Source organism: Manduca sexta, chromosome 3 (genome assembly GCF_014839805.1).
Source record: "Manduca sexta isolate Smith_Timp_Sample1 chromosome 3, JHU_Msex_v1.0, whole genome shotgun sequence".
Classification (NCBI taxonomy): Eukaryota; Metazoa; Arthropoda; class Insecta; order Lepidoptera; family Sphingidae; genus Manduca; species Manduca sexta.
Window position 1 is genome coordinate 1,990,128 of NC_051117.1, and position 19,795 is coordinate 2,009,922.

The window sequence follows — 19,795 nt, forward strand, 5'->3', positions numbered from 1 at the left end:
TTGTCGCGGTTTTTTATATTATAATTTTGTTCCGATGTTTCGAAGACTGCAGCCTTCATGGTCACAGGGCGGAGTGAGGTGTTGGTTGAATTTCCAAAAAAAGTTACACCATCTACCTACATTTTACAAATACATTGCTTTAAAAGATGTAGAGAAATACACTGATTCCAAATATGTTGATAACATAATATCGCAATCGTGGTCACAGAGCTGACTGAGGTGATGGTCAGCCGAAAAGTGAGTCACAATACTTTCATTTTACATATAGCTTTAAAATTCGCGGAAAATACACTGATTTTAAATATAATATCGCAAAAATGGCGCTTATGACAATTAGCCTTACTAATTAAATCGACGGTTCAAAGGCTAATTGTCTTAAGCGACATTTTTTGCGACACTAAGTTTTAAAATATTTAAAATCAGCAGGTATACCTATTTTTTTAACCTAGTTAAACATTTTGGAAAAAATGTCGGTTAAGTAACTTGGCCTTTCAACCGTCAAAATGTTAAAAATATTTCAACTCAAGTAAATTACTTTCGAGTAATAAAATGTTATTTGATGGTTATTGTATTAAACAGCCAGTGTAAATAGTACTCATTTTATCATTCATTTGGGAGCATAGATTAGAGTGTGACTTATTTGGTCGGCTTATAAATTTATGTCACGAGTAGCAATTACTCTGAAGTTGTGTAACAGGCTTTAAGATACAGTAATTACACTGACTATGTTCTTCATGGCCACAAGTGCACAATCATTCTTAGTAATACGCGATTACATGATGATAATAATTTATAAAACATAACATAATGAAAAGTAGAAAAATCTCACGGTTTATCTACATGCCCAATGTATTTGTAAAGCTTATTCTAGAATTGAGACCGTCAGTGAAAATCTTACCTTAGGCTTAGCCAAAACAAAAATTAACTAACCGCCTTAGGGCTAATACATTGTTAGATAAATTTATCCATGTCATGAATTATAACCCGACTGAATATAAAAGCGAGACAAATTGTCAACTTTATACATACAACTAACATTTTCAATTCGTTTATGTATTGCTTAACCTATGAATAATTTTATCTGATTAAATTCAACCTATAGGCGAATATTATAGCAAACTTAGAATAAAAAAACAGTTTCTCATCTAAGAAAAGATCATGATAACGAGTACAATGCGCATTATACCATTTTACAATGTCTTAATTGCAGAAAGCAATAAATAAATATTATCTACCAGAAGATATTTTGCATAAGATTTTATTATTTTAATTATGTAACGCGGAAATCTTAGCGCGTTTGTGAATCTTACTTCGTATCGGTTAATAAAGTTGATAAGGATTGCCAAAATTGTGTCACATGTACCATGTACTGTGGCATGGGCATGTGTTAATAGTTCATTTCAAGGTCAATAAATATCATTAATTATAATGCGTTGTAAGTAGGAGTATAAAACGAACTGTTTCAGAATTTTTATTGAACGTTTCGTACTGAGGCGAAAATTTTTATAAAGTAATTTAAAACAAAATATTTTAAATTATTTCTGTTTATTTTGATTTAGATTCAATTAATAGATTTTAAAGACCATTCTCTATATATTTAATATCGAAAAATATAAAAAATATAACTAAAAATACATTTAAATATCAATTTGATTTAGATTATCAGAAGAATTTTATTAAATCACCAAAAAATATACTGCATCTCTGTCACTAACAGTAAGCTATTATTTGGCTAGCTATAAAAGAAGTCACCCAGATAAAAAAAATAATTCTAGTTCTAGCAAACTAATTATAAATCACAATTCACATATGCCCCTTATTATTAATACAAGATTAAATGGTTTGCATTAAGGATGGCGCTTGGCAAATATTGAGCCAAAATAACCAAAAATTTCGACATCAAGCCAAAATTAGCAGAATATGCCGAATTACAACGTAACTAAGCGACATTATTTGTTGATTAAATGCCAAATCTTAGTTAATAAATAATTTGAACACACGTAAAAATATATCCAACTATTATTATTCTGACAAACGCCGATAATAAGTTATCAAGGTCCACGCAGAGGTCATATCGTGCCAAAAACTCAAACATTTTCAAACCAACCTGTTTTGTAAACGGTGTCACGAATTTCCATCCCATTTTGTACAATCACTTCACTTTGATTTTATTACATAATCTGCAACCACTGATTCACTGATATCGTTTATTGAACACTCAAGATTTTTATTATCATTATACGTATAGTGACGTTTGTAATAAATTTTGTCGATAAAACGTCTGTCCACTACAAAGTCCGGCTGCGGAATGAAACTAAATAATTTGAAATTCTAATGTCGGCTTCCTATTAATTTGTGTGACTGTATTTTTGGTATATAATTGAATGACAAAACACGCGAATTGTTAGCGCCTTGTTGCCTAATTTTTAACCGCGTGGCACCAACCTAGTTGGCCTGGGCCTTTATTCTCTATGAGAGTAAACTCGTAACAGGGCCGTGTTATCTTCGTGAAATTAGCGTGGAATGGTATTCTATATGCCAATTTATATTGTCTTGAACGCGACGCGGTGCGTTGCGTGCTTGTTACGGACTGTCAGAATAAAGCATGATCTAGAGAATAAGGTGATAGTTAAATATATTATTCACAGTATAATTTTTATTGCAAAAAATATTGCGAATAATAGTCGAGTGTATTACGGGATTAAAAATCTCTTTGAGTTAAATTTCCGAAAATGCTATCTTAGTATTCATAACGTCATGAAATAGGCAAAATTTATTGTTATAGAGTTACAAGCTTGTTTTGTATGCCTTACCTACTCGGTTGCCACAGTATTAATTTTAATTTAAACAAGCAAATGTTTAATATTTAGGTACATAATAATAATAATAATATCAGCCCTGTATTATATACTTGCCCACTGCTGAGCATGGGCCTTCTCTACTACTGAGAGGGATTAGGCCATAGTCCACCACGCTGGCCTAGTGCGGATTGGTAGACTTCACACACCCTCGAAATTCCTATAGAGAACTTCTCAGATGTGCAGGTTTCCTCACGACGTTTTCCTTCACCGTTAAAGCAAGCGATAATTCACAAAGAATACACACATATTTTTTAGAAAAATCAGAGGTGTGTGCCCTTGGGATTTGAACCTGCGGACATTTGTCTCGGCAGTCCGTTCCACAACCAACTAGGCTATCGCTTCGCTACATAATATTTACTTCTATTTTCCTTATAAAGTTTGTTCTTATTGACGAATTATAAGTGTTATATTATATCAAATGTTTAAAGATAAATAACTATGCCTTTTCAAATCATAAGCGCACAATAGTTCTTAGCAGAAATACGCTATAATAATAACCTACAAAATAAAATATAATTAAAAGTAGAAAAAACTCATCTTTTCGCTACATTACCCTATCTATTTAAACCTATTCTAGAAATGAGATTGTCAGTGTAAAACAATCTTTAGGCTAACCTGGAGAAAAAAAAAGGACTAACTGCCTTAGGCGAACATTCATTAAAATAGATATTTTAAATTCATTTCTTACTTTAATTTTTTATTTATTATGTTTTTTAATTTGTAAAAACATATTAACAATTGTGGAATGCAATAAATTGATTGAAAATCAACAGAGTTGTCCACATTCCCGGACCACCTGATAAGTGCTGACGACCTTCAGGAAAGGCAATGATCTCCCTGACGGCTGGAGGTTAGTATTAAAAGCGTAAAATTATATACCTCTTAATTTGGCACTGAGTCAGTATAACGCCAGGCAGAAAAAAGTAGAGCTCAAACTTTTTGACACATAATTACACGATCTTTAACATTCCAAAAAAAAACCCTATCTGTTTGTAGCTATACAAAAAAACTAGCAACATTAAAAACCTGTAAAACATTGATATTAAAACAAGGAGCAAAACAATGGTATCTTATCAGAAGTGTGTGAAAAAACTGTTAGTTAATATGACAGATGTTTAATTAAATATGGCGACTGTCATTTAATTCAGTGGCAAATATAATCAAATATGTAGTTTCGTTTACACGGAAGTCTTGGATATTTCTTCTTAAGTTTGTTTTTTATTTATTTTGTGATAACAAGCAGCTGCACGACAAAATTTACAAATGTTTGTCACTGTATCAAAATTTACATATGCGTACAGGGCCCTTATTCTGTATGATAGTGTAAACGCGTAACGCGGCCGTGTCATGTTATCTTCGAGAAATGTGCGTGGAATGGTATTCTGTAAGCCAAATTTCTATAGTCCTAAACATGATGCGTTGTGTTACGTGCTTGTTACACACTGTCAAAATAACGTGCGGGATAGAGAATAAGGCCCCAGCTCATAACGTTATCGACAGTTAACTACAATCATAAATTCGTATTATAAGCCTAGAGTCTGAAAGTGCACGAAATGGCAATAGGCTCGCCCCCTATCACATAAAGGAAGACTCGGCGAAAAGTGAGTGAATGAGTTGCTCTTCTGTCTACCCCTTGAGGCTAAAAGGCGTGAGTGCTCGTGTGAACGTTTCGAAATTTAATAGAAAGATAATAAAAAGCTTTTACTTCTGGCCGATTAAATTACACATTCAACATATTAAAATTATATTAACTAAATTAAGTATAAAAATAATATAAAGAAAAAAAAACAATATCAATATTTTATGGTTTTATTCCGTTTTTTTAATGAGTGAGCAAGAACCTTTTTCAGGTGAAGACCTCCTTCAGAGATTGTCATGCTTTCTTGTTGCTTGCTGCATAATGAATTTAGGCAAACACCTTACGAACTTTTGCTCGCGGATCTGCCAATATGAAACTCCTTTTAAAGATAAATGTAAACCCTACATTCCCGTTCAAAAACCCTTGTACTTATGCATGATAGTTTGATCAAAATTCGATTCAGCCTTTTTGGATCGAAATTCAAACTAGTTACTAGGTTTTTTAGGTTTTGATGTTATTATCTACGAAAAAACCTTTATTCCTATCGCAAATAGAGGTCAATTTCGATTTGTTTACATAAAAGAAGCGGTCAAGTGTCTCGCGGTCAATTTCTTTTTTTTTTAATGATAGAAGAAATTGAAACTAGTAGCCAATACATTGCTCCTTTAAGATGCTCTCCCTTAGAAAAAATATCATTTGAATCAAAGGCGAAGAGAAAAAAAATCCGAAAATGACAGTAAAAATGTGGATGCCATGCAGCTTCTTAAGTTCACATTGCGTTAATTTGCAATCAACACTATTAGATAGACTAGTCTGTTTGCTCAGGGCCTTAAGTAAGACGTTGTCCTCTTAAAGGTCAAAAAAACTGGTTCCATGAGGATGTTGTACGTGTAAATCGAGTAGGACATCATCTTTTGCTGGTATACATTTTTCTTACACTTCGCTTAATATGTGTGGTGATATTGTGGCGTGATTGAAAAAACACCATTATTACAAAAGGTTAAAGTTTAAGTTTGTCTGAACAAGCATTTACTTACTTATGATATGATATTCTCATTCATTGTCATACAATTGGCAAGAATTAGCAATCCAGACAGTGAATACAGTTAAAATGAATTTAATCTTTATGTCAAAGAAACTGATGTACATTTTCGATAAATGCGAAAATTAATAAAAATATATCTTTCTCCTCATCAATTACTCCCCAACATAATGCACCCTCAACGAGAACCTGGGTCCATCTCTGAATCGTATTGATACAATTGTTTCCTTCATTTCTTTGTCTCTTGGTGTTTCACAATAAAGTGTAGAACATTCAATTGTTTACTAAACGTGATGACTTAACATTGAACGCTGAGCACTGTCATTGTAACAAGTGTAATTATAGACAGACATGACTGTCTTATACTATTTTAGTGCCATATAAATTTATATATACTAGCTTTTACTCGCGGCTTCGCCCGCGTGCAGGAGTTTTCTGGGATAATTATTTTTCCGACCTGCGTGATATGTATTGTTATATTATGACTAAATTTAACAAAATCGTTATAAATTGTATCCTATGTGTTATTCTGAGGTGTAACCAATATTACTGTAAAGTTTCATCCAAATCCGTTCAGTACATTTTTCGTGAAAGAGGAACAAACATCCATTCACACATTCATCCTCACAAACGCATTTATAATATAAGTAGGACTGCTCAATGCTGAGCACGGGTCTCCTCTACTGAGAGGGCTTAAGACTTAATCTACCACGCTGGTCTAGTGCTGGCAGACTTCACATACCCTCAAAATTCCTATAGAGAACTTCTCAGCTATGCAGGTTTCTTTAAGATGTTTTTATTCACCGTCAAAGTTATCAATAATTGATTAATAATACACTCGTAACTCTATAAAGTCAAGTGTGTTTGGGTTTTGAACCTACGGATATTCGTTTCGACAAACCATTCCTACGTACGCTATCGTGCATTTAGTGTATTCAAAATGATCGATAATAAAGAATAGGATTTCTGCATATCTTTTACTAATGCCTTGAGATTACTTTTGCTATGATTAATTATGTTAAGTACTTACTATATGTGACCGTAATATCGACGGAAAATCCATGATTTTATCATAATATGTGTAGATGATGTGAGTATAGATTATATCGAAGCTTGACAATTATATCTAAGCGACAAATATACCGAAATTTAGATATATAAGTATTTGGCATCGCCAGATTTTTCTTCGCCGTTTAATCTAGGTTTTATAGCTCTAAGACAATTTTATAATTATAAATATAAAATATTAATCTTCTATCTATACTTATAATAAATCTGTAGAGAGGTCAATTCTGTACATGAAATATATTTCCAAAATAACTATCAGGGGGTGATTAGGGATCGATACTGATGCCAAAAATGCAATTAGAAAAATTTTTGTCTGTCTGTCTGTCTGTCTGTCTGTCTGTCTGTATAACCGTTATAGAAACAAAAACTACTCGACGGATTTTAACGAAACTTGGTACAATTATTTGTCATACTCCTGTGCTGGTTATAGTATACTTTTCATCACGCTACAATTAATAGGAGCAGAGCAGTGAAGGGAAATGTTGGGAAAACGGGAGAAGTTACTCCATTTTTAAGCTTCCGTCGCGTGTGCAACCTTAATGGTTAAAGCCACACAGAAATCATGTATGACGGAAATGTTCTCCCTTAAAATTATGTAAAAAATATCCCACGACAGCATATGTCTATCTTTTATGGTTGACTCACAATAACATGTGTAACTCCCGATAGCTTAGCAGTTCGAAGCTTTCTCATTATATTTGTCTACTCTTACGTTTATAACACTTTCAGTCATCCCTAATTAAAAAAGTTAACATTATTAAATATTCCATAAAAAGAATCATAGAAATCGGTATAGAAACACCAAAGTTATACATGAAATACGCTAATAATAAGCCATCATGCGTGAATACTGAATCATGCTATAAGGATTATTTTTGTATTTTTGTATATATATATAAGGTCGCGAACGCACAGGCAGGCGGCTTGCTTGGCACCTAGAGGCTAGCGAATCACCTAGCGAGTAGCTTCGTAAAACGAACATTCTCGAACGTTCGCGACCGGTTCCATTTTTGAAGTCCGAAATCCACGCGGGCGAAGCTGCGAGCGGAAGCTAGTTTACAATATTAATATAAGACCATATTTCTATAAATACTCTACTCAAAAGTTTACTGATTGTCGCTTAGACATAATTGATTCAAGAGTCGATATTAATAACTGACTTTAAAATAAGGTTTTCAATTCGATTGTATTTTTTTTATGTTTGTTACCTCAGAACTTTTGAATGGGTGAACTGATTTTCATTTTTAAATTACATTGTTATTGGTCTCTTGACTTGGGAGATATATCAGAAAACTCTTTTACTAACACAAAAAAGCAAAAAATAAAATGATTTTAACAAAAAATCATATCGCCTTCATAATTACATAAAACAAAAAAATATTTAACGGTGACGAGAATTGCTAGTTAAGCTAGATAAATACATGAACAAATGTACGAAAACTATGTTTAATTTTTATTAGGCACCGACTCCAAAATTGGTATATAGGTAAAGAAATAATTTTTAGGTTTTTAGTGGTTTTTGAAGGCGGTATTATTTTTTTTTTAAGTTTTTATCAAGCTTTTGTATTTGCAAATAGTGCAGTGGCCTGTGGCCACAGTTGTAGAGGAACTAATGGGAGGTCCTCTTTCGAAGGGAAGATCTTCATCCAAGCATTTGTTTTGCTTGTCTAGCAGCTCTAATGGTTTTTGTTTGGAGCTGTTATAAGAGATTATACGTGTCTCTTCTGAAAATTCTCGTTAGATTTATTAGGTCATAAATCACTTTTATTATAATCGATAGTAATCAGTGTAACGTAAATATTTTTAAAAGATATATGATTAGTCAGCTTACAAATGTTTAATGTGAAGGCCATCAACAAATCTTTAGATTATATTTTGTACTGTATATGAATAATCTATTTTATTAAATCTACGTAATAATACTTATCCTACGAATATAAAAAAATAGTTTATTTGTTTATTTATTATAGGCCAGCAGATCGACATTGTTACAATATTTTGTAAATATCAATGAGTTAAAAAAAAAAACATTTAATAAAGACCTACATATTCGGAGCTTCACTCGCGTATTGTACTATTACCACTTGCAGAGCAAAAAGTAAAATATAATTATAAGTAATTTATGAAGCTACGCTTAAATATACTTGTCTTTAGAACAAATGCTTTGCTTCTAAAAATTCTTCCAACATTATGCAGTTACGTCATTCCTGAATGACTTAAGAAGTTATTCTGGAATCTGAATTTTATCCCGTAATTGAAGTTCGACACGGGAAGAATGGCAGGCAAATGTTTTATTATCGATTAGGGATCGATACTGATGCCAAAAATGCAATTAGTAAAATTTTTGTCTGTCTGTCTGTCTGTCTGTCTGTCTGTCTGTATAACCGTTATAGAAACAAAAACTACTCGACGGATTTTAACGAAACTTGGTACAATTATTTGTCATACTCCTGTGCTGGTTATAGTATACTTTTCATCACGCTACAATTAATAGGAGCAGAGCAGTGAAGGGAAATGTTGGGAAAACGGGAGAAGTTACTCCATTTTTTAAGCTTCCGTCGCGTGTGCACCCTTAATGGTTAAAGCTACGCAGAAATCATGTATGTCTCATTAAATCTAATTCTGTCAAAAACCTTAAACCCAATCGATACTGTATCTTTGCCGTGACATCGCCTAAATGACCTTCGCGTGTCGGATATCCCCCTCTCTTTTGCACACGTGATTTTTAAGGGACGGGTTTAAGGTTCAAAGTAGGTCAGCAGGGCTAACCTACAGCTCACTCATTATGGTTTGTTTGTTTGGGTGTTAGAATTAGAGCAGAAACAATTGCTATGGAGGGAAGAGAATAATGTAATTTCACCTTCTCCCTTAATTTCTATTTGATTACAACGATTTGGAAACGGTGTGCTACGTATTTTTAGAAGCTAGCTCATTGAAATTTTAAATACGAACAAAAAAAAAACCTTTTATTATAATATGTTGTGTTTACTAAGCTCTTTAAAAATATATATAATATGGATTCATAATGAAAATGCAATGAAAATTATAAATTCCGTGCATGTCCTCCTAAAGTCACATATCATTTAAATTTGCAACCAACACTATTAGAAAGACAATTTAATAAGGAATATATTGGTCGTTTGAAATTTCAAGAAAACATAAAATTTATTTTGTACTTTTTAATTGGTTAAGAAGTGTACATTTCGGTTTTTATTGTGTTATTTAATTGCGAGCAATGAATCAAAGCCAAAGGTTTAAAGGCTGATACCCTTTTCTTATGTGAGAAAAACTCGGCTCTTAATATCCAATTTTAAATTACTTTTACCATATAAAAATTTGATGCTATTGAAGCTAATTTTAAACCTCATTATGATGCATTACAGTAATATTTTAAGGCGCAATAATTATAATTTGTGTGTTTTGACTCGAGATATGGAATCGTCTTTTACCCCCTTATTCATAGACGTTATTTATCTAAGGACGGAGCATTGCGGTCATAACAAGTCTCTTTCTCAGTGCTGATGGCATGGCAGCCTGCGCAGTGCGCAGACATAGAGCCGTTGTGATTAGCTAATATTGAGATACAACTTTAATCTAGTTGGCTGTCATATAAACAAAGCTGAACAAACAGCAAGCTGTCAGATAAACAAAGCTGAAAAACAGACTTATAACCACAGCAATGCTCTGTTTTTAGATAAATAACGTCTATGAATAAGGGGGTAACTAGAGGCCGTGGTAGTAGAGTCAACTGAGCTTCGCTCTGAAGCTGAGATGCTGTCAAATTAGAGCCAGCATCTTAAGTTTGTCGCTATTTTAATATTTATTAATATCCGCGACATAGTTACCTAATTAAGGCAGATATTCTCAAACACTGTGTTTAAAAAAACCTTTATTATTCCAAATAAAGATTTATTATTTAATAAACCGATGTTAACATCTCAAATAATATATTAAGTCACAGTATATAACTTCTTTTGATAGATGAGTGGTGTTTACAACACGAACTTAGCTGAGAGCAACCTGTTCAATGACAACCCATTCTCACTCAAGCTTTGTTTATTAAATAGTTTAATACATTTACAGTTTTACTTATGAACTGGTTTTAGCGTTAAGAATTGGTTAAATACCTGTCAAAAACATCACCGGTTCCTAGTTTAAACCTTATTAAGAGGCAATATGGCGGGTTTTGACTTGACGACAGTTGATTGAGTAAATTTGTGTTTTAACTGAGCATAGCTATGCGAAAAATTTACAAGTAAAACTAATTGTGTCTACTTGAGATCTTACTCAAAGATGAGATCGATTTATTAACACGGCCCTAGGTTTATCATTTCTGCACCCTCCAAAGCATGTGTCCTGCGCCTGCGCACCACTGGCACCGCCCTAGTTACGGCACTAGTATGTTATCTCTGACACGTTGATACTATAATATGATTACGAACTTGAAGTAGCTAACGTAAAGTTTATTAACCTGTATTGTTTCTGTTGAAACTATATAGTAACAAAGAGTATAAACCAAACAATAACAACCAATGTGAGCTATATTAGTACTGGAATTATGCCTAAAAAAAAATTATATACTTCTCTTTGGTCGTTGTCTAGTCTTTACTGTTCTCAATAAATCAATTGATAGTTTTACAATCCTAAGTTATTTCTCTCATAATCAATCAGTTTCACATATAAACAAAATATATTTCATCTACTTATTAGGCCTGTCTGCACAAACTGGCCTTTCCCATTATGAAGATAATATTTTTTATTTTATAAATCTTAATGTAGTTATTTATGCAATTATATCTTATACAATCTTCAATCAATCAAACTTACTTTTATAAATTACTGTTTTGTGTTCCAAATAAATTATTTAATTGAATAAAATAATTTATTTGAACTTTTATAATGTTACACATTATTTAGATTCTTAGATAAAGATGGCCTAAAGGTATAAAGAAAATATGGGTTTTTTTTATTCTTTCTGTATTTATCTGGATCTAATGCAACGTAAGAACAAGATGAGCTTTTTTGTTTCCTCTTAAAATTAGGTAAGTTACGCGTACTTTTTTTACGCATGTAAAAGAAAAAGTCTGAAAATATACCTTACCTACAAGTATATACGGAAGTCTCAACGAGCAAATCCAACTCACACTTGTTCCAAGTTCTGACATGCACCTAACCCTAAACATGTCACTTAGACAGATGCCATATGCCCCAAGGTATATTTGTAGTATAAGACTCTGACGTATTGATATAACGATATCATAAATGCACGTGAACGTACGTGTAAATAGATAGCAGTGATATACATATTCTTTTTATCCTTATTTCATCACTAAGTATTATTTACGTCTTAAGACCTGTGTATAGTGTAGTCTACAAGCACTTATACGGTATTTCGATGTTATTGTTATTAAACACATACATACACATAAACACACACACCATACAATATACTGACGCTTTCTAAATCGCGCTTAACAATTTTCTTATTTTTTTATTTTTTTAAATGACGAGACGAGCTTGCCGTTCGCCTGATGGTAAGCGATACGACCGCCCATAAACAGCAGAACCACCATCCAACACCTTGAATTATAAAGTATTGTTTGGTATTCCACTGCGCTCGCCATCCTGAGACATGAGATGTTAAGTCTCATTATGTCCAGTAGTTACACTGGCTACAATGTCCTTTAAACCGGAACACAACAGTGACTACACACTGCTGCTTGGCGGTTAAAACAGACTTTGTGGTGGTACCTACCCAGGCGGACTCTCACATATGAGAGACCTACCACGAGTATAAAAATTTATTTCATATTATATTAACTGGTTTCTCAAGGCTCAGCCTAATTTCAGAACCTCTGGCAATCATCTTCTGTACCTTTTACTTAATTAAAGATTTTTTTCATTTTCATTTTTCATTTAATCTAAAATTATGATCATCATAATTCCGCATGAAAAGCGTTCCTTGCTTCAAAAACACTAGCATAGCAATTAGCAATTCATACCAAATTTCTGTACGACACTAGTGCCATCTATTTAAAAAATCCGCTTGATAATTCTATTACTTCCCATGGGAGCAAATTGGAATAAAAAATTGTCTATGTTAATCCAGGACATGTTCTACCCGTGTGTTAAATTTCATCCAAAACTGTTCAGCTGTTTCTGAGTTCACAAAAAACATCGCGATTATCACTTTCGCATTTATAATGTTTTAAGTAAGATGTAACTGTCAGCGTAATTTATTTATTTATTTATCACAAAGTAACGTAAGTTTACAGTACTAACACCAAAACACTTACATTCTCATTAACAAAAATTTTACAAATTTAAACTCTATAAAATAAACTAAATATTAAATAATTATAAAAACTTAATGACTTGTTTGGATGCGTTTTAGGATTAGAAACTATTCCAAAACCCGGCATTACGCCTTTTTAAAGTGCAAAACCAATGTATACCGATTTGTTACTTCTCGTTGGTCTAAATAAATATAAATAAACACTACTCTATGGTAGTGGAATGGATGTTATTGGACCCGATTATAATGCCAATAAATTCATCAAATAATTAGGACTTTGGACTTATGACGTTTTATGGCCACTGGATCTAGATAACACAGTACGCTAATCCATTATGTGCATTTAATACCGATAAAGTAAATTGTATCATTTTTACGATGTTTTGTAATTTTTATGAGCATTTTCATCAAACAACTTTTTATTTATTGTTTGTGAGATCAGCACGTACCTAAAACGTGCAAATAAATATTTTAAATTCAAAAAAAAGATCGCGTCTTTACAAAAAAAAAAAATTGTGCTTTTTTTTAATTAGGTACATGTCTAATTGTAATAATTGTTTATTTAAATTTCATGCAGTGAAGTGGGAAAAGTGTGAAAAATTGTATTGAGCCTTATACTGAGATAACAAAAATGTCTAAAAAGAAAAGTTGGATTTCACCGTTTTTGAAGCAAGTAGGTTTTATTTATACATAATAGATATGACACATGTTTTTTTTATGTCTAGAGGGCTTGCAGAGTGTATATTGTTTTATTTAGTAATTTGTAATTCTTAGTTGTAGGTGATGTTGCTAATGGTCATTGGCAAATGGAGCGCTTAGCTTTAATTAAACCCAGCGAGTTTCTTGCGGCAAGTTTTTTGAAGCGTATCTTACCTGTCAACGCGGGCAAGTATTGCCACTGTTTTCAGATGACGCAACTTTTTTTATGTCCATTTAAGAATTGCATGTGCAAGACGAGAGTATGGCCCTGTCTAATTGACGTTTTACAATGCTTGTAAACATTAACAAGCCTTAACATCTTATTTATTACGAAATCTGCAGCTTGACTAATAAGTAGTGGTATATTTTTGTTGCACATAATTTTGTATTTTTTACAGAGCTTTGTGACAGCAGCTGTCGGTTTCAATATCATCGGTCATGGCTGCAGTATTGGATACCCAGCCATCCTTCTACCCCAGTTGGTTGACTCCCACATTCAGTTGGACGCTGAAGCCACCTCATGGATAGGTGTGTAAAAAAACAACTACCTAATGAAATAAAATATCTGAAAATGTTGGTCAATGTCGCATAAACCCACAAATTTCTTTTAAAGCTTAATTAGACGAAGTAACATTCACGACTCGCTCGTGCGATTATTGAATGAATAAAAATGTAGTCTAAACACAATGGCAAGACAAAACTTGCAGCAACAGAAATCTCGCCTCAAGAAACTTGCTACGTCTGATTAATGCTTCAGTTAAAATTTTGGACACAAAAAGACTGTCTTGTTTACAATAACATATAGTGTTGCTACTGTTTATGGGCCTTCGTGGGGCCATCAAACAGCTTACTCAGCTCAGCATTTAATGAAAATATTTGCCCTCAGCATCCGTACTCGGCATCACGCAGCTATTTGGCAGCTTCATAACTCCTCCTATAATGAGTCGGTGTGGGCGTAAAATGGCTCACTTTGCTGTTCTCATGCCCATGCTTGTCAGCTGGTTCATAATCATCCAGGCAACCGGATTTTCGGTAAGGCTTCAGTTTTGAATTATAAGCAGTTTGCAACGTCTAAATGTAGAGATACAAGAAGATACTTCTAAATCCTCAATTAATTCTGCGTTTAGTTAATTCTTTTCATACGCAGCGTGGTATACTGTTGATTACGTGTGCTGCTCGTATCGAAATTGCATTGTAAAAATACATTACCTTAATGATTGCCATCGTCTTATCTTCTTTGAATTCAACTTATAACACATGTATAATTCAATGCGTTTTATTTACAGGATTTACTATGGGGCAGAATTCTTCAAGGTCTATCAATCGGCATGCTGGCACCACTGCGCTCAGTTCTTGTGGGAGAATACTCCAGTCCGAAATACAGAGGCGCCTTCCTCACAACAGTCTCTTTGACGCAATCCTTCGGGATATTTTTCGTACATTTGGTAGGATCGTTGCTAAGCTGGCAGCAGACAGCACTTGTCTGCGTGTTCTTCTCATTTGGAAGCTTGGTGATGACCATCTACTCGCCAGAGTCACCGAGCTGGCTAGTGTCCAAGGGACGGTATGAAGAGTCTAGAGAAGTCTTCCGATGGTTACGAGGAGATGACGAGGAAGAAGAACTTGAAGAAATGATCGAAGCAAGAATACTTTTTGAAAGAGAAGTCATCTACCAAAAATCTAGTAAAAAGGGAAATCGTTTTCATGATGTAACAGAAATGGTAAAGAAGAAAGAGTTTTACAAACCAATCATTCTGATGATGCATGCGTACGTCATGGTGAACTTTGCTGGTGGTACTACAATGTCTACTTACTCGACTATAATCATTGCTATGATCATGGGTCCAGAAGTTAATGCCCATTTCTGGATGATATTTCTGGACACACAAAGACTGATATCAAATTTCCTTGCTGTTTTTGTCATCAACAAGTTCAAGAGAAGAACTATGATGTTTGTGACTGGAGGACTATCGATATTCAGTCAGTTTGCTATAGCTGCTTACGTATATTGCAAACAGAATAATATGTTACCATATGATGCCCTATGGATTCCGGCTTTGCTGATCAATTTGAAGTTTTTCACAGTGGCTACCGGAATGCTTCCGCTACCAAACGTCATAGGAGGCGAAGTGTTCCCTCTGGAGTACAGGAATATAGGTGGAAGCATCAGTTTAGTGTCCCTATCAGCTACATTCTTTCTGGTTCTGAAAACTTTCCCAGGAATGGTAGAGGGAATTGGCCTTCATGGAACATATATAGTGTACGGTGGCATTCTGTCTTTCTGTATGTTTGTTATCTGGTTGTTATTGCCGGAGACTAAAGGGAAGACTCTTCAGCAGATTGAAGATGAGTTTCGTGGTAGACCGCTGGCTCCTGACGAGATGGAAGCGAGGATGTCTCTGCATTCCAATCCTGTTGAGATTTACAGGAGAAAAATGTCTCGGAGATGCAGCAGTCCTGTTATACCATATTGAGTGATAATTTAGAATAGCGTGAAAGTTTATTTACGTGAAGAAATAATTCGAAGAAGTTTACATATTGTTTGAAAACTAATATTGTGATGTGCCTTTGATACTTATATGTAAACTGAAATCAAGAACGATATGGATAATTGGCTATGAAAGCTAGATTTGTTATTGCTAGTAACTTTGAGTCAAACAAAAGGATATAACCTGCTGAAATTAGCAATACATTTATGAGTACTACTAGTATTATTTTAAATTCGGTTTATTGTTTCCTCTACTATAATGTAATAATTATATTGTAGTTTTATATTATATACTGTCTAACTGCTGAAAACGGGCCTCTTCTCCCACTGAGAGGCTTTAGGCCTTCCACTACGCTGGTCTAATGCGGCCTAGCATACTTCACCCACGCACTCCATTTTTTTATAAAAACCTTGTCAGGTATGCAGGATTCCTCACTATGTTTTCTCCACCGTTAATTTACAAAAAATATACACATAACATTTTTAGAAAAGTCAGTAATGCCTGCCCTTGTCTTTTGAACTTGCGTACCTTCCTCCTGGTGATCCATTCCATTCCCAACTAGGCTATGCAGCTTTTTTTCTCGTTACTTTGGCCTGATTAACAAAAATGTCTACGTAACTTTTTTTCAACTAACTCTGTTCTAGCAATACTATTATAATAAATAATAATATCAGCCCTGTATTATATGGTTGCTCACTGCTGAGCACGGGCCTCCTCTACTACTGAGAGGGATTAGGCCTAAGTCCACCACGCTGGCCTAGTGCGGATTGGTAGACTTCACACACCTTCGAAATACCTATAGAGAACTTCTCAGATGTGCAGGTTTCCTCACGATGTTTTCCTTCACCGTTAAAGCGAACAATAAATTCACAAAGAATACACACATGATTTTATAGAAGTCAGAGGTGTGTGCCCTTGGGATTTGAACCTGCGGACATTCGTCTTGGCAGTCCGTTCCACACCCATCTAGGCTATCGCCGTTATACTGATAAAAATGTTCTAGCAATACTATTACTATTAATATCTTATTGTATCTGATATTCTTCCTATTTATCATTATAAGGATAATTCGTTTCGATATTCAAATTAACTAGAGACGGTAAAATATCAGTAACATTTAATATTCAAGTTAAAATTAAATTACGAGTGAAGCCAACTGCTCAAATAATTTATTACAATTGTCAAGTTGTTTAATCATTTCTTTTCAAAAGTTAATAAACAATGTCATTTTGACATTGCATTCATAAATAAAACCACATACTCGTCTTCATATCTGCTAACATTATATCAATAAATAACGAATATTTTTACCTAAAATACCAGTTTTATTATTCTTATTTTGTCAGTGTCGTATATTCTATAGAATATACACGACACGAACATCCATATAAACTATTTGTTCAAAATCTGAACTAAAATGGCAAACAAAACGCCACTGGTTATTACCTATTTATTCACTTGAACAACAAATAATTTTATTTATTTCACTAATATTTTTTATTCACATCCAGGTTTACACTAAGACTCGAGTTCTTAAATTTTGAGCGTCACTCCGTACAAAAGCACACGCTGTTAATGTTGAAATCATATTAAAGTCAGGTGTACGGATTGCAGTACAGTTGAGTCGGACACAATGAGTGTACGGAACGCCACATTTAGTACGCAGTACATATAATTGGATTATGTACTATTGTGTGAATTTGGCGTGTACATGAGTGTATTTATGACTGAAAATGTTTATTTTATTTATTTATTTATTTAAGGGACTCCAACAAAGGACACACGACATATAATAAATACAATGCCGTACTATTAGTACAATTAACAATGTGACGTGCCTCTTCAATTATAGGAGACCACAGCATGCAAATTTATATATTAGTACAGTTATATTGCAGTCAGAAATACATGCGTATATATCACTTTCACAGCGTTATAAAAAAAATACAAATACCGGGTTTTTGGTGCACAGATTCGTTATTCCGAAATATATTTTTACCATTATGTTAGGAGGTTACTCGATCTACGGTGAGATAGCAAAACACCAATATAAAATACTTCACATTTCTTCCTTATCATGATTTGCACGTTTTCATTACGCATTTTAGCATATTTTCTGTAAATATGTTGTTTCCACTCACCATTAGGCGTTTGGTACACTGGAATGCCTATTGCATAAAAACAAATATAGCAATGTCAATTCTTTATAGTTGAATTATTACTTACGTTTACACTATATTGGCTAAATGCGTTCATAGTTTTATCAAACATTTTCTGAAGCTCATCCTGGTTTCGAGGATGCCCTTGCTGTGCTTTTGAGAAGTTTATAATAAATAATATTATTATAGTAAATTTCAGCAACTCCATAGTTATTCTATAGCTTGCAGGTCTGAAAATAAATATGAAATTTTTATTAAATATAAAAAGGGATAAGCAGATGGCAAGGTAATTGGTAGATATGGTATAGGTATTTTGTGTGAATCTAATATATGAGAATAATGAGTACAATTAACAGCGCAGTAATTTAAACTTTACCTTTCTGGATATGGAAAATAAGTATATCTTTTAAAATAGAGTATCAGAAGTATTGGGATAAATTAAGGCTTATTATTTTTCCATAATACTAAAACATACTTGCAAAATTAATTTATAAATCAAATTAAAATATTCACGTAAATAAAAATACACAAATAACACAACACGCTTGCTTTATATTAGAGCTTTGTAATACGCAGGCGCAAACACATGTATAAACACATACTAACAAAAGAATAAAAGAATACAAAATAGCGTACAGGCTGGTTGAACGCTGTTCCTTTTTCAAATATTATAACGCATTTTTGTTTCATCGAGTTTCAAATCACAACGATTCTAAAGATGTTTCACTTCAATAATTTAATAACCTAACCTACAATTGTTAAGAGCTTAATGTGGATACATTTTTACTTTGTACACCACGTTACTGCCCTTGGAGGCTATGTATACCGAGTATTTTACACGCACCAACGCGCTTCGCACGCAACTAAAACGCGCAGTAAACGCGGTACAAGGAATTTGGCATTTTACACACAAATTATTAGGGAACACATGCTAAGAGCGAGCGTGCATATCAAAAAAGTATGCCGCGTCGACTGCCTAAACATGTGATGGAATTTCGATCAAAAACATTAACTTAACACCAAGTCATTAAACAGTATAGCTAGTTATAGACCGAACCTAATTTGTGCATATCAGGACCAAATTTGTGCTCTAAGAGTTTCTAACAATTTGTAATAAATCGTTGTCTTATTTGAAATGTCCGAGTGACAAAATATCGCAGCATCCTTGGATAGTAATACAAACATAACATATTTACAGAAAATATGTTAATGTGCGCATTAAAGATGAAATGCAAATCACAACATGTTTTTTTTTTAAGTATTTCACATTGTTCTTTTGCTATTTCATGTTAGTTTGAGTCACCATTGCATGAGTGCTAAATCTTTGTTTGACAAACTTCTCATGTCGCCTCTATAATATAATCTTTGCACTCTTTAACTTTACACAATAAATTACAGTCTTTACTAATATAATAAAGCTGAATAGTTTGTTTGAATGCGATAATATCAGAAACTACTTAACCGATTTTTGAATTGTTTTCACTAATAGGAAGCTACATTACTCATGAATGCTACAGGCTTTTTATCCTGGGAAAATATTTCTCCGTGAAAAACGTCACACGGGCAGAGTCGGAGGCAAAAGGTAGTAAATAATATTTCACTC

At 33.5% G+C, this 19,795-nt stretch overlaps 2 protein-coding genes across 4 annotated transcripts in view; one reads left to right on the forward strand and one right to left on the reverse strand.

Annotated features, from left to right (window-relative positions):
* LOC115442291 (facilitated trehalose transporter Tret1-2 homolog) overlaps window positions 1-19,795 on the reverse strand; it is a 28,455-nt gene that overhangs the window by 8,514 nt on the left and 146 nt on the right. The window contains exons 1-2 of one of the 3 annotated variants that reach the window (XM_037439820.1): window positions 18,569-18,680; window positions 18,260-18,422 (exon numbers count right to left, since the gene is read on the reverse strand). In XM_037439820.1, coding sequence (XP_037295717.1) covers window positions 18,260-18,400 — 141 coding nt within the window. In that variant the 5' untranslated portion in view covers window positions 18,401-18,422; window positions 18,569-18,680. Of the gene's footprint in view, window positions 1-2,107; window positions 2,574-18,259; window positions 18,423-18,568; window positions 18,681-19,795 lie in introns of those variants that run through there. The other 2 variants (XM_037439822.1, XM_037439823.1) reach the window with 2 other exon arrangements.
* LOC115442311 (facilitated trehalose transporter Tret1-like) lies at window positions 13,351-16,249 on the forward strand. Its single transcript, XM_030167326.2, has 4 exons — window positions 13,351-13,518; window positions 13,943-14,072; window positions 14,431-14,576; window positions 14,831-16,249. The coding sequence occupies exons 1-4, from the start codon at window positions 13,477-13,479 to the stop codon at window positions 16,016-16,018; spliced, it is 1,506 nt and encodes a 501-aa protein (XP_030023186.2). The 5' UTR covers window positions 13,351-13,476; the 3' UTR covers window positions 16,019-16,249.

What these genes read in the sequence shown, in the direction of transcription:
- LOC115442311 (XM_030167326.2), top strand. Translation starts at nt 13,477, where the DNA reads ATGTCTAAAAAGAAAAGTTGGATTTCACCGTTTTTGAAGCAA. An exon ending in TTTCACCGTTTTTGAAGCAA is followed by an intron (nt 13,519 to 13,942) that starts GTAGGTTTTATT and finishes TATTTTTTACAG; the next exon opens with AGCTTTGTGACAGCAGCTGT. An exon ending in TGAAGCCACCTCATGGATAG is followed by an intron (nt 14,073 to 14,430) that starts GTGTGTAAAAAA and finishes ATTTGCCCTCAG; the next exon opens with CATCCGTACTCGGCATCACG.